Raw genomic sequence first — 21624 nt, 5'->3', positions numbered from 1 at the left:
CTGCTCAGCCGTACCTCCCCGGGGCTGTTTCAGGCAAACTCCAGCCCGGACGCGGGCTGGGCACACAAAGGAGGTTCGTGTCTGCAGTTTATTGCTAGAGTTGGGTGCACCCCAAAGGAGGCAAATTTTAGACCCAGAAAACACTGCCTTCAGGTAGAGATGTAGCAGCAGGCTTGGACCGACGTCTGGGTGGGCTTCTGTCCCGGTGGGAAAGCGGGGAGCAGGGGAAGTGCTGAGCTATCCCCAGATGATGTTCCACTCCCTAAAACCGCGGCGATTCTGGGGGAAGTCATTCAATTAACATTCGGGCTTTGGGAACAGGCTGTGCAGGCTAGGAGATGAGGAATGCTAATGATGGAGGGCTTGGGAATGCTGCTGGGTTGCAGTGCCACTCTCCCGGCTGCTCCCAGAGCCTGGTTTTCTCTAAGCAGATGGGATGGCTCCGGGCGGTGGGGAGGTGAGGTGCGAATTAGGCAACCTTTCTACCTCGGGTGTCTGATGCAAGGAGAAGGCTTTGAATCGGCTCTTGATGCCGAATTGGCCCCTTTCAAAGGGCCGGTGGCAGAGGGGGTATGTGGTAACCCTGGGCGGCATGCTGGCTGCCACCCCCACCAGAGCCCCGTGCCTGCAAAAGGCAGGATGACCCTTCTGCCTACGGGAGGGGACACTTCCCTGCTGTGCTCACCTGTCTCACCTGCCCCTTCTGCATTTGCTCCAGCAAAAAGCTGCCTTTGGGGTCTGCACACACAGAGCAGGGCTGTGCCTCTGGCAAGCAGCCAGCTCACCCACAGAGAGCCAGGGTCTGGAGCCCCTGTGCCCGAAATGGCTTTTAAGACAGGGCTGTCTTTTTGGGAGGCACCAGCTCCCCATAGACAGACTAAAGGTGTTGTCTGGGATGCCTTTGCAGTTGTGTCTTTGGGAAGCTCTTGCAGTCTCAAGTACAGATGTGACAATTGGGTGCAGCCACCCCGAGGATGCAGGCACAGGGAGGTGGGAGGAGGGCTGTGCTCTGTCAGGCTGACCAGTGGGAAAATGCAGCTGTCACTGGAGCCAGCTGGGGGGCAGGAGGGAGCTCTGTGCCTCCTTCCTGACACACTCCTTAACTCCTGCAGCCTCTGGAAAGCTCCGGAACACTCTCTGGCCAGGGGAGTGAAGTTGAGGACAAAATGAGAATGCAGGGCCAACGAAGCCCCAAGGGAAAGGGTGCATCAAATGTGAGACCACCAGCTTGGGTGGTCCCTGCCTGAGGACCCCTGGGACATGGTGGGGCAGGGGCACATGGTGCAGGGGCTGCTTTTCTGGCTGAGTTGTTGGTGGGGGTAGCTTTGCCCGGCTACTCCAGCTGACTCAGGTCAGGTCAGGGCCGGGCTGGCTTCTCAGCCCCCCCGAACTGGTGGCACAGGGCCAAGTTGTGGCCAGGGCAGGTGGCAGGGGGGTGTGAGTTACAGGGTTACACTGAAGAAAGAGCAGCTCTCAGCGGGACACTGCCCTCCCAGGCTGTGTGACAACTGCCTGCAGATTCTCCAGCTCCATCCCCCATGTAAGGGCCTGAGTGCAGCCCAGGTGGTGGGGTCTGGCTGTGGGGATGTGCTCCGACAGTGGGGCTGAGCTGCAAGCAGGGGGGAGCACGTGTGAAGTAAGCAGCACTAACGGTGTTGTCGATCTACCCAGGTTTGCCTTGTGGGTGAAATCTTTAACCAGATCAAGGGTTTAACATTATCAGTGGCAGGAAAAATGTGGCACCATTTCCCCGGGGCAAAGTATCTTGAGCACTGCAGAAATCCCAGACACGGCTCCTCTTCCTTGGGCCCTGCTCAGAAGCTCTCCAGCACTCTTGTCTGGCTGTTCAGCACAGGGACCCCTGGGACACTCTGTCTCTGCATCCCATGCACAGCCTGGGCTCCCAGTTGGCTACTCCTTCCCTGCAAAATCATGGTTTGCACAGACTCAGGCACACCAGCATGGTGACAGCAAGAAGGAGCTGGCACTGCCACTTGCAGGGAGTACCTGGGCACAAATTGCCCTCCTATGGGAAGGAAGCATGAGAAGAAAGCCACTGCTAAAGAAAGGCTTCCATGTTCCCTCAGTGTGAGACCCCTGCCAGCCCCACGAGCTTTCCAGCCCTACAAAGCAACAGAGCAAGATGATTGATTATTGTTATTAAAGCTGGAGGACAGTTTCTGTGCACATCCAGGTGGTTCAGGAGCAATTAGTCACCCTCTGGCGAGGGAGGGACCAAGCTGCCCCTCTGTCCCTGCCGAGGTGGAAGCCCTCTGCCACCTGAGCAAGGGTCCAAGGAGACTCCTGGTACAGCCAGAGGGAGCCCTATCTCTTGTGGGCTTTATCTGATGGGCACGTTCCTTCCTGGCTTCCTGGGGACGGGCAGAGCTTTGGCAGCAGGGCAGCCCCAGGGCTGTGCTTGGTCCTGAGCTGAGTGTTACACCCCGCGGGCATCTGATGAGGGAAAGAAACAGGGTCTGCAGCCCCCAGCCGGGCCCAGCCCTGTGGCAGGGATTAACCCCCTACCAGGCTCATACCCTCACAGCAGACTGTGCTTTAACATGGCCTGAGGAGGAGAGGTGTTTACCCCCGGGACGGCGGGTGCCACCAGGCAGCCCCCAGCACAGACATCCCGCGGGGCTCTGCCAGGCACCGGTCCAGCACGGGGCTCATCTGGCAGCGCCGTGACAGCAGGGACATTGGCAGCAGACGGATGCCGGCTGGGAAGGGGGGGAGGCGTAATGATGGTCCGTCTCAGCAAAGGTAGCAGAGCATAAAAGCAATTTCACACTTTATTAGACAATTCAGGTGCCGGCTGCGCAAGCCTGGAGCGAGCGTTGCTGCTGATGCCTCTGCTCCTCTCCAGCATCCCAAGAGCTGCTCTCCGTGGGGCTCAGCCCTCCCTTGGCCACGCAGCTGAGCTGGGGTGGTGGCACCAGGAGCAGGGCCAGCACAGGCTGCCGGGGGCCAGGATGCCAGGGCTGCGGGCTGCTTCACGTGGGCCACCCTGTTCCCACACATGTGCGGGCATCTGGGGACAGCACAGCCGCAGGCTGGCTCTAGCTCGAGGCCAGCTCAGCCTGGCAGTGGTGGTGAACTTGAGCACCATTCCTGCAAACACAGCTCTGCTCGGGCTGCCTATGCCCTTCAGCCTGGAGCAGCCACCCTGCTCCTGCTGGGTCCCCCGCGCTGCCCCCCTCCCCTGCCCGCTGCAGTCCTGCTGTGTCCCTCCTCCCCTTCCTGCACCCTGCGGTGGGCAGACAGGCAGGATTCGGGAGCCTTGGAGCTTCCCTGGTGGCTGCTTTCCTCTCACTGCTCCCTGCCTCCTGCGTGCCCCAGCCAAGCCACGGGACACACGGACACCTTTCCACACGCAGCCATCCTCCCTGCGATCTAGGTGTTTCCTTCTGGAGATCTGCTTTGCAGCTCCCCACCTTGCCTGGGGCCACAGCCATGTCTCTGGGGACAGGCGTGCCCTGCAGGGCCAGGGAGAGCAGAGACTGAAGTGCCACCCTCCTGCTCTCTGGCGCACGGCTGGGCTGGTGCCCTGCATCCCAGGGCCACGGCTCTGTGCTGTCACACCCCACGGGAGGATGCTAATCAAATGCCTGCACGTCCAGGATATGAATCAGCCCGCCAGGAGTGCAACAGCCACTCCTGGACAAGCCAGACCAGTGCCAGAGCCCTCGCAGGTCGACAGGCAGGTTGTAGGCAGCGGTGCCTGCCTGCCCGCTGCCACCTTGCAGACCAGCCCCGAGCACGGAAAGAACCTGTCCTTGTCATGCATGTCCCTCCCCCTCGCATAGCCCTGCTCCTGCAGGGTGGCGCCGGCGGGGGACATGCCTAACCTTGACCTGTCCTCCTGGCCTGGAGCCGACCCTGCCAGGCTGTCCCCCTGTGCCCCCGGCCACAAGCATGTTCCACCAGGCTGGCCAGAGCATTCCTCCCGGGAGAGCCTGTCCTCACCGGGCTATTTAAAGGCACACTTGTGCTCTTTATTTCCCCTCGTGTTTAGGTTGAAAGAGCCCGGTACCCTCCGGTGACTCTAAGGGGGCACTTCCAGGCTTGGGGCAGCAATGGGTGCAACACTTCGTGGCAAAATCACAGAAGAAGTGAGGGATGTCAAACGCTCTGTGTCGTCCATGGGCATGTCCTATGGTGGAGATCCCTCCACCGAGGTTGGAAGCAGGACTGGTGAGTACTGCAGAGCCCAACTTGCCCTATTGGGTCCAGAGACCAAAGGAACCACAGAAGCTAATTCCTCTCTTCTTAGCAGAGACTAAGACTCTTGGTGTCTCAGCTGCAGCCAGCTTGGAGCACAACCATGTTATCTGGCTGGAGCAACTGGTGCCTGACAGAAGCAGCGTGTCCCCAAAGTGCTGCCAGCTCCTGCAGAGCACTGGTGTGTGGCTCACGTATGTGCATGGACTGTTTCCACCTTGTCATTCATGCCTGTCAGCCCTGGCAAGAGCTGCTAGATGGACATTTGGTGGCCAGAGGGGGCCCAGGAGAGGCAGCTGGGGTCTAGGACACCCCACAACAGCCTGCACCCCCCGTGCCAGCTGCAGGGAGGACACTGAGGTCCTTCTGGCCAGCACTGACAAGCAGGCAGTGCTGGCAGTGGCAGGAGGGAGGGAAAGGGGAGTTGCTGTTTCAGAGAACATTAAATCCAAAGTCCTGACAAGTGGGACAGAGAAAGCCCAACCGGTTTTATAAGCTGCCTATCAAGACCTACCCACTCCAGGTCTCCTTCCAGCAGGCAGATCAGGGCACAGGCACCAGCAGTTCCTCAACACTCTTTGTTCCACTGTCGACCTTCACCCCCTGAAGTGTCCTGGGCCCCCATGGGCTGCAGAGCAGGACCTGCCCAAGCTGCTTGCTCCTGTAGTCGCCTGTGCTGGTGGGGCTGATTGCATCTGCACCTCGCTGAGCTGGCAGGAAGGCAGCTTGGGAGGGAAATCCGACCAGATATGATTTGATTAGGAACGGAAAAATCCGGAGGAGCCATCAGCATTGAGCTGGAGGTGTTGGCCCTGCTGTGGAGCCAGGGCTGGGCCACTGAGCCTCAGAAACACAGCCTGCCTGCTGTTCCTGTCCTGCAGAATGCATTGGCTTTCCCCAGGCTGGGAGCATCCCCAGGCAATGTCCCCTGCTCTGCAACTGCCATCCCCTCCCAGGCTTGGTGTGGGTGAGCATTTGCTCTGGGCTTTCAACCTGGGCACCTGGGTAGAGGTAGCAAGCCCCCAGCCTCCCTGCCCTGAGCACCATCATGTAAGAACACAGCATCCTATTAAGCCATGGGGAAACTGAGGCACAGAGCTGTGTTGCCTAAGGCCCAAGCCTTAGGTCAGGCATGACTACCAAGCACAGCTGGGGCAGAGAAACAGCACAATGTGTTATAATGTCAGCACATCAGTCACACAATGTAGCATCAGTAGCGAACAGAGCACTTCTCATCATCAGAGCTCAAAGTGCCTCTCAAAGGGGTGAACAGCATCAGCGTTACTGCACAGGGGTAAACTGAGGCCAGGAGTGGTGCTCAGTGTCCAGGAGGGCTGGGAACTCAGCCTGGGATCCTCCCCCAGCTGATGGTGTGGCCGGGTACAAGCTGGCCTTGCCGTGCCCTTTAGCAGGACATGAAGGCTGTGCTGCCAAGGGGATCACAAGGGCACATCTGGGTGGCCACCATGCAGTGCCTGGTGAGGAGGAGGAGCTGTGTCTCCAGAGCTGCTCCACTTCAGTCTCTGTGCTCATACCAGCACTGTCCCAGGAGCCCTCTTCCAAGAGCTCCAGGTGCTCCATGCCAGGCTTAAGACCCCTTTTGCAATGCTGCACCCGTTGCAGCTTCATCCTGATCTCATTGAGGACAATGCTGTCTCATCACCTCTAGGGACAGTTTTGTCACTGACATGAATGTCAGCAAATCCCTGGAAAACTACAGCCACCTGCCCTCACTCCCTCATGCTGCTCTCCTTAGTGCAAACATGGATGGGATGTGGCACTCTCACATCTACCCATCAACAAGTGCCTCCCATCTGCCATCCCTCACAGCCACGTCGCCTGGGCCATGTTCTGCTTCCCACCATCCTCCCAGCCCAGGGCCACCCCTTTCCAGCATCTCTGAGTCCTGGGATGCTAAGCAGAGGGCTCTCATCTGACAAAGCCTTCACCCAGGGGTGTGGATCAGTTGTGATCACACGGGCAAGCTCCAGCCCATGGGCTCCTGCACTGGGACGGTCACCAGGTAGCTGGAGGGCACGTAGCCCCTTTGGCCATTCACTTCCACCAGGCTCCACTCTGTGCTCCCTTTCTTGTCGTGTGGCTCCAGCACCACCACGGGCTGCCCTGCCTGGAGGGTCACCTCCTGTGGACTCCTGGCTGTGAAGGAGAATCCAGCGACCACCTGAAAAAGGCAGGGGAAGGAAGGATGGAGGAAGCCCTTGCTGGACATGAGAGTCAAGGGACATACAAGGCAGGGCAGGACATGTCCAGGAAGGCAGACACTGGGGATCCCACCAAGTAAAGTTCTCTTGCTCCATCCACCCCAGCAAGGCAGACATTAGCCTTGTGAGCCCCTCAATCAGGGGGTGTGAGACACACCTGCTAGGCACATGGCTGCAAATGTATGAATATCCATGTGCTGGAAAAGCAGGTCCACCTTCCCACACACACATTGCACACACGAGGGTTATCATAGAACTGGTGGGGTTGCTAGTAATGGTCCTGAGTTCTGTCCCCCACTCTCACCTGGAAAGCTGGGGTGAAGGTGGCCACATGGGGCTTGGGAGCTTCAGGAAATGCATACGAATGTCGCCTTCTCTCTGGGCTGGTCTCCAGGGCTGGCATCTGAATTCCAGGCTGCTGGCTTTGTACTGGGCAATAGGGCTGGAGTTTTCCAGCAGGCACAAACCCTCGGGGACCTGGAGGACATGTACACACACAGGTCATGAGGACCCACTGCCTGGCACACGCTGAAGGAGAGATGAAACTTGACTGTTGCCTGACATGGGACAGCAGCTTTGTTCAAACTGGTCACTTGCTAGGGGACATCCAGCAGCAAACCCCCACAAACAAGATGTTTCTTTGTGGACAGGATTCTCCTTTCCCAGCCATTACAATTCACAAGTGATCTTTTGGGGAATGAATGGGAAAACTGAACTTTACAGCTAATGGCTATGGGTGCAGCTGGCAAAGCAGAGGTGGGTTTGGGAAGGACCTGGGAGGCAATCCAAGATGAGGAGGTGGTTCAGATTTGGTTTCTGACCCTGGTGCTGAGGCAGGAAGAGGCTCCCCACAGTGTTCACAGTACCTCCAGCATCCACCAGCCATCTGCTTGTGTTCCCCTTAGTGTCCACACTTTGCAGCAGAGCTACAATTTGTCCTCTTTGCAAGGTCAGGTCCAAGTCTTTGCTGCCACTGATGTTGCTTGTAACTTGATAAAGCTTGTCTGGTCCATGTTTGCTCACAAGAGAAAGGACCTTTCGCTCCTCAGCAGGGTTCAGAGGCTGGTGGGGAGCAAGAGACACAGGAGCACTTGGTGAGATGCAAGGGAGAACAAAGACCCCCATGTGCATGTGTCCTCCTTTCTGCCAGATCACACCCCAGTGAGAGGTTATAGGAGAAACTCCTTCACACCGATTACCTGCTCTACCTCATGGTTTGGAGATGAAGGTCCAGAACAGCTGAGACTATTTCAGACAGTTTTTTTTTTCCCAGAAACCTGCTGTCAGGGCTCAGGTGAAATACTGTGGCAATCCACCACATCCCTTTCTGAGCCAGCTGGCCTGAGACACCCCCTTCACAGCTCCTACCTGTGTCGCAGGGCTTGGCGTGACTGTCTCAAAAGTCTGGCAGAAGGTCTGGAGCTGAGTGCCAGACTGCTGCAGAGCGTCTTCTACCATCTTCCAGAAACTGGGCAGGGGCACGTGGCCATGGGGCAGCTGTGAAGAGAGACGCTGAGATCAGAGAAGGCCCTAGGGAGGGGAAAAAGCTGTGGGTAGGGTCAAAAGTGGGGGAGCAGGAAGAATAGGGCTGAGAAAGCAGGAGAACAGAGCTTGCCATTAGAGATGAACCTTGCACCTAGGATCAAAGCTGCTCCTCTCTGGCTCTGAGACACCTTCCTTGGGCAGGGCCATTCCTAATGGGGGTCTTGGGCTACATCCAGCCTACATCAACAGCCCCTGGGTCCTGCTGTCCTGACCCAAGCCCACAGCATGTCCCACCAAACTATAAAGGGAGACAGGTGGATATAGCTCCAGGGTAGATATCTGCAGCATAAGCAACCCAGACTGAGCAGGGGGAATCCACCCTCATGACCAGGAATGTATGAACAGTGCCTGAGAGGAAATTCCCCATGGCTGCATCTTCTCAGCTTAGCCAATAGGTCAGGCCAGGGCCATGCTCTAGCCCAGGGCTGTGGACTGGTGTGATCTACCACATTTGCAAACATCAGGCTCAGAAAGCACCTGTGCAGTGAAGAATTCTGGCAGATATCTCCCAGGGGACCAGGGAATGAGGGATGTTCATTCCTCAGGCCAGGAGCTGTCTTTCTCCTCCTTGCCTTCCCAGCATAGAGCTCTCAGGAGAGTGGAGTTTGCACTGATTTCTCAGGCACCAAATCAATAAATGTAGTGTGATGTCCTCAAAGAGAGAGCAAGACAGTTCCTGGAAGCAAAGAAGACAAAATCTGGCTTTCCCCAGCTGAAGGGGAGGAGAGATCACTTACAAATGCTAGACAGGGAGTTGTGTGTCTGCAAGGGTGGGCTTGGCTACAGCAAACCTTCAGTGCCCTGATGTCTGAGTGATGTCTCAGGCCTGAAGAAGACAGATCTGGCTCAGCACATGCACCAGTTTGGGCACACACACTGCAGAGTCACTGTCACCTGTTCCAGCTCCTTTTCTGCCTGGTGCAGGACCTGGGCAGCCAGGTCTCGTTGCAGGGTGCTGAGGGAGCACAGTATCTGCCCCAGGAGCTGCAGAGCCACCCGGTTAAACAGTGGTAGCTCGGCCACAAGCAAGGCATTGATGGCAAGGTAGGTGTTCATGGCTGCCTCCTCATCATACGTCACACTGCCCATCTCATTCTTACGGTCCTGGATCTCCTCATAGTCCAAAAGTTTGTCCAGCCGCTTCTTGACCAGTTGCTGTGGACCCACCAGCATGTCTGAGAGGCTGCAGAGGGGCTGGCAGACCAGCCTGTCCAGCCGTCGTTTCTGTGGGGTGAGAGAACCCAAATCTCCATGTAAGCCCCCCCCAGACAGTCCCAGCTCTCTGCAGGGGACACTGTCTTACACAAGAGAAAATTCTCATGGAGTTCCTGAAGGGCTTGTGTAGGGTGGGGAGCACCTGAGGCATCTCTCTTCCCTAAGGAGAGGCACAAAGGATGCCAACCAAAGCAAATCCTTGGCAGAGAGCAGTCATGCAGCACACGGTTCAGAACTTGTGCTCCATACAAATGATCAGAGAGGACCCTCACACACAAGGTCCCATGAGCCAACAGAGGTGCTGAGTGCCTATCCCATGCAGGTCATCCTGTCCTGGTTTGACCAAGACCCTCAGCCCAGGGTCTGTGTGGTTATCCCATACAGTTACCCTCCTTCCCCATCCCTGGGGATGTCAGCATTCAGTGTCTCTTGCCACACTCACCACTGCTTGGAAAATCTCCCTGACTGCCTTCAAGGTGGCAGCCACTACCCAAGAGGGAATCCTGGAGAACCAAACAGGGTTGGTGCAAGGAGACAGAAGAGGGACTCTTGGGCTCCAAAAGGTGAAAACAGATGCCCAGAAGCTGTGGGTAGGTTGGACTGAGGTTTGGTGGCAAACACCTTGTGTGAGTCAAATAAACAGTACGCTTGCTTTCCCACCACCCTGAGCCTGCAGGGCTGGCCCTGAACATGTCAGAGCCCTGTAAACACAAATAGTCTGTAATGGCCCAGACCAGCCTCACCTGGATCCTACACCCACACCCCTGCCCACAGCCCATTTAAGGGCCTCCAGCTGCTACTTCACCATTCTTGTGTGTCAGATGGTTTCTGGTGCTGTTTCCTGGGGGGGGGGGCCTTGGATCTCTGCTGTGAGTTTCTTAGAACCCTCAGATGGACATTACAGCTTATCTCCAGTACCAGATGGACCTCAGGTCTGTGTTGTAGCCATGTCTGGCCTTATCTTCTCTTGTCTCCTGAATGGACACTGAAGCTTCATGAGTCTGGGACTGCTGATGGACCTGTTATCTACCCCTTTAAGCTCAGATCTCAGGGGACTCAGTTCTTGGCTGCCCTGCAGGAGCAGCCAGCCCTTGCTGTGCCCTGGCAGGAGGTGTGAGAGCATTGCTTGGCTGTGACCCTGAAGGAGACCTACAGGAAAGAAGCACTCACAAACTCGGGGAAAACAGTGCCGTGGAGGTGCTCTGCAAAGCGGCGGTACTGCAGGGCAGGTCCCTCGTCGATCTCCAGTTCCCACTTGTGTGGGGTGGTAAACAGGAATACCTGAAAGGGAAAAAAACATCAGACCTGGTCTGCAGAAGCAGCCCAACCTTAGCTAACCCATCCCTACCATAGCCCTGTGTTTCCAAAGACATGGCCATGTCCCAGCCTGGGCATGCTGTGCTAGCAGCCCAGTGGGACCTATGCTCTGGGCTAATCTTGCTTTCATGCCAGGGAACTTGCTTAGGTGTCAACAAACCTCTGTGTTTAAGCAGGGGTCCTGCACTGGATTGCCAAAGCACTCCTACTCCAGCAAGTAGGAGCAAGGCAAGGCAGCCAGGGCTGCCCAGTGGCCCTGGACAGCCTGCCCCAGCTTGATGTTGCCTGGTGTTTTGATGTTTGGATTTAGTGCTCTGCAGTCTCCTGCGCTTATTTGTGTACAAAACCTTCCCCCCACCACCACCTCTGTGTATGGAGTGAGACTGGGGTAAAGGAAAGCAGCTAGGGAAAGGCTGGGAAAAGACCTTCCTCTGCTTTGAGAGGCTTTGCTCCAATGCTATCCCTGCAGGGAGCAACCCCTCTCCTGCCTTGGTGACAGATTTTGACCTCTAGACCCAGAGCATGGAGCACTGAGCTCCCAGATTCCTATCCTGCTGCCAGAGCCATGGAAAACTTGGTCTCCTGTTTCTCCCTGAGACTGGCTTTTCTGCTCCTTGGGATGCTGCTCCTGCAGCTGGTTCTGGAGCAACAGGAGCAATTTGTTTGATTTCCCCTCAAATTAAGGTCGTCTGTCAAAGAGTACCCTCATCTCTGTCCTAAATTCTGTATTTATTCTGTCTGTGGTCATGCTTAGGAGGCCTTTCCTTTGTATCCTGCCTTGCTGCAGGAGGGACTGGAGATGGAGATGTAGAAGGGGAAAGGTACTGATGCTTTGAGCTGAAAGCACCAGCTCTGAGATATGTGTGCTGTTCCCTGGGTGCAGAGGCAGAGGTGACTCTGCTGATGCTGCATGAACATAGATTTGCCTCCCATTGTGATGGGGCCAGTGGTACAGACAGATGCCCAAGAGGGAACTGTCACCCAGGGCAAAGAGAGGCCAGGTTGTCTCTACTCTATGAGAACAAGTCTTCATCAGCTCCTCAGAATGGCTGTGAAAAGTTTTCAGAAAAAAATGGGGCATCCATGCAGCAGCACCACCTTCCCCCCCCAGCAACTCCTCCAAAGCTGAATCCAAGCCCCAGCATGACTTCAGAGAGTCTTTTGATCCCTGTTTCCTCCTCCCCAAACCTATACGAGGAGCCCTTGTCAATATTTTCATGACAAGGTTTTTCCACCCCTTGAACTCTTGCTTTCTGAACTCTCTGCCATTTCCTGAGACTTTACTGATAACAGGGTCAGGGGACTGCAAGTTTTGTCATCACTCATACTTTCAAGTTCCTCAGATGCCCTGAAGGATTTCCATAGAAAATCAGAGCAGCTACTGACCCAGGTGATCTCAGAAGGGAACTTTGTTGTCAGGCCTGATCAAGGGATGCTTCTGCCTTATACCTGTTATTAACAGAAGAATTCCCAGGCTGAACAACACTTATCCTTTCCAGCTATTTTATACCTTGAAATAATGACTCATTTAAGTACTGATTACCTTCAAATGACACCCAGCTCAGACTCTGTCAGCAAAGCCTCAACTTTGCTTTAAGCTTCCCCAGACCTGAACAATCCTTGGATGTTGTGCAAGCCCCTGGCACAACAGTACATTTTATCTGAAACATCCAAGTCCCTGAACATCCCCAACTGCTATTGGTCTCCAGAGAGCTCAAATACTCTGCAACCCCAAGAAATGAGGCCTGGATGGGGCCAACCCCCATTACAAGGTCAGGGTTTTACCTCTAAGTGGCCCAGGTAGGATGCCACGTTCTCCTTCAGCAAGGCCACACTGGATACCACACATTGGAACTGCTCCTCCAGGTTGTCATATTCTTTGTCTTCTGTCTGCAAGGCAAGGGGCAGCACATCCCCAGCATGGGCAAGTAGGGCAATGCCTTGGGCAGGGCTGATGCCCCTCACTGGGCGCTAACATAAAAAGCAGCAGGCAGCTGCCTGCAGCTCCCAGTACTGGAGATAGGCAGGTGAGAGCCTGAGCAGGTACAGGAATGTGAAACAGGGCTTCTGGGGTAGGTGCAGTGCTGGGGAACACTGGGGCTGGTCAGTCTGGAGAAGAGGAGGCTGAGAGGAGACCTTATAGCTCTCTTCAACTAGCTCAAGGGAGGTTGGAGCAAGGAGGGAAAGAGCCTCTTCTTCTTAGTGATAGGACCAGAGGAAATGGATGCAAGGTGTGCTAGGGGAAGTTTAGGCTGGATGTTAGGAAACATTTTTTCACTGAGAGGGTTGTCAGGCACTGGAATGGCCCAGGACAGTGGTAGAGTCACCATCCCTGGAGGCATTTAAAAGGCATTTGCACCTGGTCCTTAAGGACATGGTTTAGTAGTTAGACTATGGTGCTGGTCAAAGGTTGGACTGGGTGATCTTGGAGGTCTCTTCCAACTTAAACATTCTATGATACTCTGTCTTTCCTTTCGCTGGGGTGCCCGAGGATCCTGTGGGTCTTTTGGGGGCCAAAGAGCTCCCTTGCACTGCTCTGAGGCAGGGAGCGAGGTGTGTTCCTGCATCCCTCCTACCCCACTGATCCTTTGGATAGAGGACTAGGAGTCAGCCTTTGCCTGCTCGAACATGGGGCTGTGGCCGTGTGACAGGACGGGCCACTGGGTGTCAGCATCGGCCACGCCACCTCGGCTCAGCTCGCCCGTCCTGCTGCTGAGGCGTGTCGGGGAGGAGGGGGGGGGGGAGAGGCAGAAGAAAGCACCAGAAACGCCCCGAGGAGCTGCGGTGGGATGCGGGCTGCCCACCTTGGCCACGATGCCAGCTTCGTGCATGAGGAGCCGGCTCAGCCGCGTGGTCTTCTTGGCGATGGAGTGCGTGTTGAGCCGTGCCAAGCGGTCCCGCAGGCTCAGATGCTCAGCTTTGTTGTATTTGGTTGCTACCTCGGGGAGGAAGGGAGGAGGAGGGGGAAACACAAGGTGGGAGGGGAAAAGAGATGAGAACTTGAGGGCAGCAATCTCAGCAGCCTGAGCAGGCAATGCGGGTGAGCGGCACCGAGGCCCCGGAGCTGAGAAGTCGCGATCACTAGGATAAGTAAACACAAGCCACATCAAAGAAGGGCAGCCCGGGGGAAAGTACTATGAAAACCAAAAAGAAAAGCAAGCTCCTGTTTGTGGGGAGTCTGGCTTCTCCTATCCCAAGGGCAGGACTCTTCCTCCCCATTCCCCAGCCTTGGGAATGCAGACAGACTGGTTTTTTGCTCAGCCCCCCCCATGCCACCCTGCTCCTGCAGCCTTCAGGTCTTGCCCAGAGTGGCACCAGCAGAACCAGAGCAGTGTCACAAACTGCCTGCACCATGCCAGGAGCTGCCTGCACCAGCCTGTGGGCCCCACCAGGTAGGACAGGTGGAGGGCAGGAGAGCTTTGAACTGACATCAGTAGGAACTGGGGCAACACCAAAGGGAGGTGACTGGAACGGGGCTGGGGCATCCCAAATGTCATGGCCCTTGCCCACTCACCCACTTCTCTGCGCCGTTTGTACTCATTGATGTTGGTGTTGACCTGGGCCATGGTGTGGACAGCTGCCTGCAGGGCTGGGTAGGCACTGGAACTGGTGGGAGTGTTCTCCAGGATCTTCCCCAGCAACAGTGGGTATTTGGTGATCCTCTGCACTGGCATCACCAGGTAGAAGCTGAGGTCTGATGCACTCATGTGAGGCCTGATGGAGAGGTGAACTGCTCAAGGCTGGTGCAGGGGGCTGCCACCCTGCCCTGCCACTCCCCTCAGCTTCTCTGTGAGCATTGTGGGAAGGAAGCAGCCCCTCTCTTGCTCCAGGGAATCTTTGCTGCCTTGGACCCACGGGTGAGCTGTGCCCAGAAGCAGTGGGGGGTTTCTGGCTGTGGACCCCTGCTCTCAGCTAGCTGGTGGGACATTCCTCTGTGAGTGCTGGCACGGGGATGCCATCCTCAAAGGCTGTGCCAGCCTCAGACAAGCACCCAGCCTCCCTGAACAGTGCTGCATTTGTCTAGCTAGGAGGCACGGGATCAAACTCCTCTTCTACCCACACGCAAGGCACCACTTGTTAGAGAGTTCTGTGCCCAGAAACAGGGATCAGAAAATCCCAGCAGCCCCTTTTCTGCTGCTCCTAGCTCAGTTTGTCACCCTCCTAATATATTGCACACTATATAGTGCACAGGAGGTCTCCAGCAGGTCTCTCAGGGCCAGCCTGAGAGCCTGTCTCTCTGTTCAAGCTGGGGAACATGGTCCCTCTTTGGACACAGCCTCTTTGGCTTGTGAGCAATGTGAGGATATGGAGCAGGCAGGATCTGTAGATGCCACCCCATCTTTTGCTCTAGGGTCTGTGATAAAAAGCATCAGCCTGTAGCACCTCTTTGGCAAGTGGCCCTGAGGATGCAGGATGAGCTGCCAAGGGACTACACCAGGCATTGCCACAAAGGAGATGGCTGTGATATTATGCTCAGCCTGGTGGCACATAGCTGTGCAGGCAACTTGTCCCAAGAGAAGGGCAAGGCCAGTAGGTAAAACTGTACAGAGGTAGTGGCCTCAGCAGCAGGTACCTACACTGTTGCATTCAAGGTCTCCAAGATCTCCTCCTGCAGCCTGGGGTCCTTGCGGTAGCTCTCCACCAGCAAGAGAGCATGATCATAGCTGGCACAGTAGATCTTGTAGACAGTCTCCATCTCCTCCTTGAACTCCTGGAACAGGGTGCCTGGGGAAGGAGAGTGAGGCTGAAAAGCTCCTTTCCTATGATCTCAGAGAAAGATGAAGGTTTCTCCCCAGTCTGCTGGAAGGGTGAAACCAACAGAGCAGTGACAACCAAATGTGCCAAGGCAGTGCTCTGCATCCTTGGGTATCTCTGCTAAGCTGGGCCTGATGCTGCCCTCACCTTGCCTTCTACTGCCTGGGCAGGTCTGCCTTGCCCCTCTAGGGTGGGTGTGAGTGGCTGCAGCTTCCGGTAGCTGAGGGAAGTGCAGGAGGCATTGGAGCAGGGGGGCTGAGAACTGCACCTGGGCACAGCACCCAGCAGCTGCACTGCCAGCACCAGCACAGGTATGGGAGGGCATGGATCTGCTCTCAGTGCTGCACCACTTACTGATCCTGAGCAGCTGCTCATGCTCATGCTGGGTGGTTGTGGCTTCAAGACCCTTCAGAAACCGTCTGGAAACGTGGAGGATGTCGTCAGTGTTAGAGAAGAGTCCCTCCAGGTCAAGATCAGGCAGCTGAAGGGAACAAAGGATAAACCAAATATATCAGACAGGGGGAGACCATATTCTGGAGGTGCTCACTCCCTTCTGAGCACTCATATCGTTCCAGCTGCCCCAAGTAACACCTGAGGAGCTGGAACAGTGTTCTCTTTCAGGAGGTATTAGGGATGCTGAGACATGACTGTGCTTGCAAGTGGGGTAATTAGATCTTTTCTTGTTACAGATGCAGGGTTAAAGCTATTGGATGCCTGTACTGGGTCAGATCCAATGTCCAGCTGACCCACAGCCTTGGCTGATCAGGGGAAGCCTGGGAAGATGGGAGGTGAGCATCTGGTGAGCTCCCTGCAGTGACATAGGTGAATGGCAGCTCTTGAAAGGTTGACCCCACAGTCCCCAGCCTCTGGATTGGGGGGGATGTACCCTCTCTCACCTGCTTCTTCTGGAGGTGTGCCCGGATGTCCAACACACAGAGCTGGATGTTGTGGACATAGCTGGCTTCAGTGGTGATGAGCTCCTCAATGGCCAGCCGCTGGCTCAGCTCCGTCCTCTCACAGGGCATCACCTCTTCATAGACTGCCTCTTCGGGCTCAGCTGTGCCCTCAGCATCGGGTTCTGCGCCCTGGGCACTTGCCATCTTGGTAGGACACCCTGCAGGAGGTAACAGGGTGGTTAAGGGGCAGGCTGTAGCAAGGGCAGCCCTGAAACCTATGCTCTGGTGCCCACAGCACATCCTAGCAGACGTTCAAGCCATCTGCATTTGGAAACAAGGCACGGATGACACTCTAAAACCATTCAGACCAGAAGCAGGCAGGCTGCCGAGGGCAGACACTCACGTATGGCAGGCAGGGACCTGCCATGCACACATGCCCAGATTCCAGCGACCACATGCAGGGCCAGGGTGCAGGCAGGGGCCCGGCTGCACTTGCCCAGCACAGGGGCTGTGCAGGGGATGGTCCTCAAAATCAGAGCAGGGGTTGCCTGCCAGGGCTAGCTGTGCCCTCCCTGCCTTGGCTGCTGGCGCCTGGCACTTTGCCTCGCCTTCCAGAGTCCTGTTCAGAGTATAAAGAGTGTTTTTGCAGTGCTTGAACAAGAGGCGTTTCTGTGGCAGGGAGAAATGATTTAAAAGTGACGAGGATGGGTGGAGAAGTGGGTGAAGCTGTGGGTGCCTCTGCCAGAGGGACTGGCAGCCCCTGGTGTGCAGTGCGGGTGTGCAGCCTCCTCCCCTCCCTTTCCCTCTCCTCTCTGCTTGTGGAGGGCATGAAAAATCAGAGAGGATTCATGCCATTTCCTTCTCAGGGAACGTCTTCTGCTCTAACTGATGCCAAGAAGGATGGAGCAGTTCCTAAAGCACCACAGATAGTGCTTAGTCCCAGGCAGGAGGCCTTGAGAAAGAGACACAGCACAGCCAACGCCAGCCCAGTGCACAGCTCGGCCGGATCCAGATCCCAGGCGGGGGAAGGACGCTGCCAGGCAGCCTGACTGCGGAGGAGGTGAACAGTGAAGGCGGGGCGGAGTTGGCTCGGCTGGATAAAAAGGAAGACGGCACAAGCAGCGACCCAGGCAAGGGCAGCTCTGCGTCTGCCTGCCGCCACCTCCCCGACCAGTGCCATCATCTGTGCCCGATTCTGAGCCGGACTGCGTCAGGCCAGGTATCTGCCCCAGGCCGTGCAGCACCAGGTGCCTGCGGGGCGAGCAGGGAGAGGGGCAGACAGGGCAAGCCGAGACTCCGCTAGAGAAAGGTTCAGCCGATTAAGTGGGTGGTACAGCTGCTATCAGCAGGCAGGGGGAATGTCCCCTCCTGGTACATGCTCACAGCTGCCCCGGAGGAACACTGGGCTTGGTAGAGCAAGCAAAGGCCAGTGATAAGGTATTGGGACCTCTGCCTGCCCTACAGGGGCGCATTACCCCGCCAGCTGTCATCCCTGCTCTCCGTGGATTGGGCTGCCACCTCTACCAGTGACATGGCATTGGCTACTATAGGACACGGGGAATGGGAAACACTTTACTGAGCCCCTTGGGGTGCTTTCAAGATGTCCAGCCAGCAGGATGCCCATCAAGGAGTGCTGTACAAGCCCAGTGTCCTCTCCTTGAGGGTGACAGCAATATCCTTGTCCCGAGGAAGGGCTGCAGTGGAGGCAGGTAGATCTGAGACATCCCCTGAGCCCTGGAGAGATGCCCTGCATCTTGGAGGCATTGCAGGTGCTGGGATGTCACTGATCCCTGCACCAGTATCCCCCAGGGCACTCAGTTGCTTTGGGGGGTGTCCCCAAACTGGGGAAACCTCTTTCCCTCCCCTCACTCTTTCAGCCTGAAACCAGAGGAAGAAGGGAATTGTGCAGTATTAAAAGAAGAATTTCTGAGCAGCACTGGACCAGGCAGAGAGCGCAGGAGCAGGTTTCATTTTTCAGCTCCCCTCCCAGGCAGCTGCCTGACTGCGACATCCCCCTGCCACCTCCGAGCATCCCTGTCTGCAAAGCGGGGACCGGGCAGCGTCCCCCATCCACCACCCCGACACCCGCAGGCAGGGGGTGCCGCGGGCCCGCAGCTCCCACCCTGCGCCCCAGGGGCGGGCTCCGTGTCCTCCTCTCCCGCTACCCTCCCCCCCCCCGATGCTCCCCATCTCCGCGCCCCAAAACCCACTGCCCCGGCTCTTACCTGCTGCGGAGGCAGGGGCTGGCACCGGGAGCGCTACCCGCGGGAGATTAAAGATAAACCCAACCCGGGCGGGAGGGGCGAGACCGCGGTGAGGGGCGGTGGCACCTAACACCGGGCCCTATCACCCGCCCCCCGCCGGTCCCGGTGTCGGGGCTCAGGCCGGTCCCGCCGGTCCGGCGATGAGCGCGGTGCTTCCTGCGCAGGCCCGGCGGCGGCGGGGGGGCTGTCGGAGTGTGCTCACCGCCTCCCCCGGCAGCCAAACCCGGCGGGGAGAAGGGGCTGGGGGGAGAGGCCGGAGGAGTCCGTGCGGAAGGAGCCAGCCGGGCTTCTTGTCCCGGGTCTGTATCAGACCCTGGCACAGCAAGTGCGGGTTCCCCTTTGCCCCTTGCCCACCCTCACACCGTGGTGACACAGCCAGCAACACGCTTGAGACATGGCCATAAAAAGACACGGAGAATCCGACCGTATTTGTTTACCGCAGGAACGAGCCGGTGTGTCCCCTGCCGCACTTGCCGGCTCGGCACCAGCTCGGGAAGCCCGGTGGGTTCCCCGGTGTCGGGAAGCCCGGTGGGTGCACCTGTGGTTCCACAGCCCTTCCACGAACAGACAGACTTCCCCCCGCAGGCAGGCATGAACAGGGCTGCTCTGCCATTGCTTCCCAGTTGCTGGACCAAGAAAAAGGGTTTGGGGCAAACAGAAATGCAAATCTATAACTGAGGAAGCGGTTGCACAGATTGGGAGCCAGCAGCTATTTGGCACGAAGTTATTTTTCACTCCTGAAGTGTTTGCTTTTGTATAAAGAAGTAACTGAGAGGAGAGAGGCTGAGCTGGAGCCAGCTCCTGTGGCACAGGCCCAGCCTCGGCCACAGGGAGAGAACAGCAGCACCTGGGTTTTTCCAGGCTGACCCACGGTGTCCTAAAAGCGTCACAGTAAACAGGACTCCTGAGTCTTTCAGTGACTCATGTAGGTCCCAGGCAGCATCTGTGACCAGAGCCAAACTTCCCCATGGGCCAGGGTGAGCCCTATAGCACAGCCCTTCCTCCAGCTCTATTTCTGGGGGTGCAAGCTAACTTCCCTCCAGCAGAGTTGCAGGGATTGATGTGGGCTGGGCAGAATGAGGATCTCCACACATCTGCCCATCCAGCTGCTTCCTGGGAGGACCAGCCTGCCCACAGACCTGCCCCAGTCTCTTCTTTGCCCACATCCCACCTTGCCCTCAGAGAGCCCGTGTGCAGCTGGTGGGGCTGTGTGGGGGCCAAGAGCATGAAATTGCCATCCTTGGTCCCTGTCAGAGGGATGCTGCAGCACCCAGGAGCAGTTGCAGATGGCTAAACAGGGCAAGAGGAACAGAGGAGCCTTCTGACAGGAGTGTGAAGAAATTCATGCACACTCATGTCCCCTGGCTAGGCAGGTGGCTGGGGTAAAGCCACTTCATGAGAATGGTTTCCAGGCCCACACCATACGGGCTTAGGGAGAGACCCATGGCTGTGGGAGTGCAGGCACACAGGCAGAGGTGACCCACACAGGACCGGGCAGCAAGGACTTCACCTGGATGTGGCTCTTGGATGCAGATGTTGTCCTTCCTCCCTTGCAGGTGGCAGCAGGGATTCAGTCCTCACACAGGTGCTTTCTGAAGCAGTGGAAAGCCTGTCTGGGTGGCCTTTGTCCTGGCATCTCAGCTATGTTAGGGGTCTCCCCCCTCCATCATTGGGCAGGTGCTCTTACTGCTGTGTCCAACAAAGTCATCGCCCCTCCAGGTGCATCACAGCCTTTTTGCTACCACCAGTGTCTTGTGGCTGACCACACCAGGGCACCAACTCAGCTCTTGAGGGAGTCCCACTGGGCAGAGCTCCCCCCTTGGATGGTGTCCTCACCCCACTGGGGCCAGCACAGGAGGGCAGGAACCCTGGCCACCTGCTCCACCCTGGCCGGCTCATGCCATGGGCATTGCCTCAGGCATATTTCCCATTCTAGTCTGGTTTTTCAGACCTGGTTCCAGTGAGTTGCTTGCAGGATGCCCTCACGGGGAGCAGCTGACACCTCCTTCTTCCGTGTGCAACCTGTTTTCTTCTTGCCCTGTCACTGGCTCCATGCTCCTGTCTACCCTGGGGCGGTGGCTCTGCTTGGCTCACCTGGATGATTTGGGGACTGGGAGCAGTGTCACAGTGCTGTCACCTCTCCAGGGCTCCCCTGGGAGGTGTGAGAGCAGGCTGGCTGCCCTGGCCTGGCTCTCCTTACAAGAGAAAAGCAAATAGGCGCCGGCTGGTCGAGCAGAGTTGTTTGTGTGCCAGGGTGAGGTGTTGTGCTCAGGTTAAGCCAAGTGAAAGGTCCCATCTGGGTGGGCTCTTCATTAGCACTCTTGGCATTAGCACCCTTCTGTGTAGCCAGCACTCCCACCCTGCCAACACGGAACCTGCCAAGCAGTGTCAGGGTGTGGGACAACACGTGGGATGATGCGTGGGACCCCACAACCACTGTGGAGGGTGTAAAGGAGGCAGGACTGCATTCTCCTGCAACAGAGCCAGGTTTGCACAACCTCATTGCAAAACTGTTTTCACAGTATGATTCTCACACAGCAAGGCTGAGCCACCTCCCAGTTCTCTTCACACTCGTTGCCACAGCAGGAGCCCTCAGCCAGCTCTTTTTGGCAGTATTTAAGAAAAGAAACCACCCTGAGCTGCTGGTGGGGCAACGTGCCCCTGCAATACTCCTTGTGGGACAACCACAGGCCCAGTCCAGAGGTTGGAGAAACACCTGTTTGATGGTGCTGGGCTCTGGCTCAAAATAGGCATCACTGTAAAAGCATCAGTAAGAGAGAGGCAGGTTCAAGGACAGGAGGATGCTGGCTGCCCAAGCTCAGGCAGGAGCCCAGTTGTGTGTGGAGCTGTCTGGGAAAAAGCCAAGAAGGTGGTTATTACCTGCCTACATCTTATCCCAAATTTCTGCTGGCTCCTGGAAGGCTTTTTGCTGTTGACAAGGATTTTCCCAGCTATTCAAAACGTTAAAGCTCAGACTACTCAGATGTAAGCTAAAGCCATCAGGGGGCTCTCTGGGAACACGCCAGATAAAGCTGGAGTTACACAGGGCTTGTTCAGAAAATAAACACAACTTCTAGCCATGCAAAGCTTGACAGTTCAGGCTATGCCTAATAACAACAGGTGGGGGTTCCTCTCTGAGCAGCAGGTTTGCACAGGAAAGTTACATTTCCTCTCTTTAATCTTTTCCAT

At 56.6% G+C, this 21624-nt stretch overlaps 1 protein-coding gene across 6 annotated transcripts; it reads right to left on the bottom strand.

Annotated features, from left to right (window-relative positions):
- Positions 1-2774: 2774 nt before the first annotated feature.
- Positions 2775-20469, bottom strand: ARHGEF37 (Rho guanine nucleotide exchange factor 37). Of its 6 annotated transcripts, none has more exons than XM_071758488.1 (13): positions 19946-20469; positions 16172-16389; positions 15630-15756; positions 15098-15245; positions 14035-14234; positions 13325-13455; positions 12306-12410; positions 10374-10484; positions 8883-9212; positions 7812-7940; positions 7310-7505; positions 6748-6920; positions 2775-6403 (listed from the first exon to the last, which is right to left on the bottom strand). In XM_071758488.1, exons 2-13 carry the CDS (start codon positions 16373-16375, stop codon positions 6194-6196), a joined length of 2064 nt encoding a protein of 687 aa, XP_071614589.1. In that variant the 5' UTR covers positions 16376-16389; positions 19946-20469; the 3' UTR covers positions 2775-6193. The 6 variants fall into 6 exon arrangements, with proteins under 6 accessions (XP_071614589.1, XP_071614590.1, XP_071614588.1 ...); XM_071758489.1 differs by lacking the exon at positions 19946-20469 and adding an exon at positions 18873-19095; XM_071758487.1 differs by lacking the exon at positions 19946-20469 and adding an exon at positions 18397-18813.
- Between the last annotated feature and the right edge of the window lie 1155 nt (positions 20470-21624).

This window comes from Heliangelus exortis, chromosome 15 (assembly GCF_036169615.1).
Source record: "Heliangelus exortis chromosome 15, bHelExo1.hap1, whole genome shotgun sequence".
NCBI lineage: Eukaryota > Metazoa > Chordata > Aves > Apodiformes > Trochilidae > Heliangelus > Heliangelus exortis.
This window is presented reverse-complemented; position numbering and strand designations above follow the sequence as displayed.

Coding starts and splice junctions, on each gene's coding strand:
- ARHGEF37 (XM_071758488.1), bottom strand. CDS start 16,375: ATGGCAAGTGCCCAGGGCGCAGAACCCGATGCTGAGGGCACAGCTGAG. Junction 14,235..15,097: donor GAGACCTTGAATGCAACAGT/GTAGGTACCTGC, acceptor CCTCTCCATCAG/GCCTCACATGAGTGCATCAG. Junction 7,941..8,882: donor CAGAAAAGGAGCTGGAACAG/GTGACAGTGACT, acceptor CTCTCTTCACAG/CTGCCCCATGGCCACGTGCC.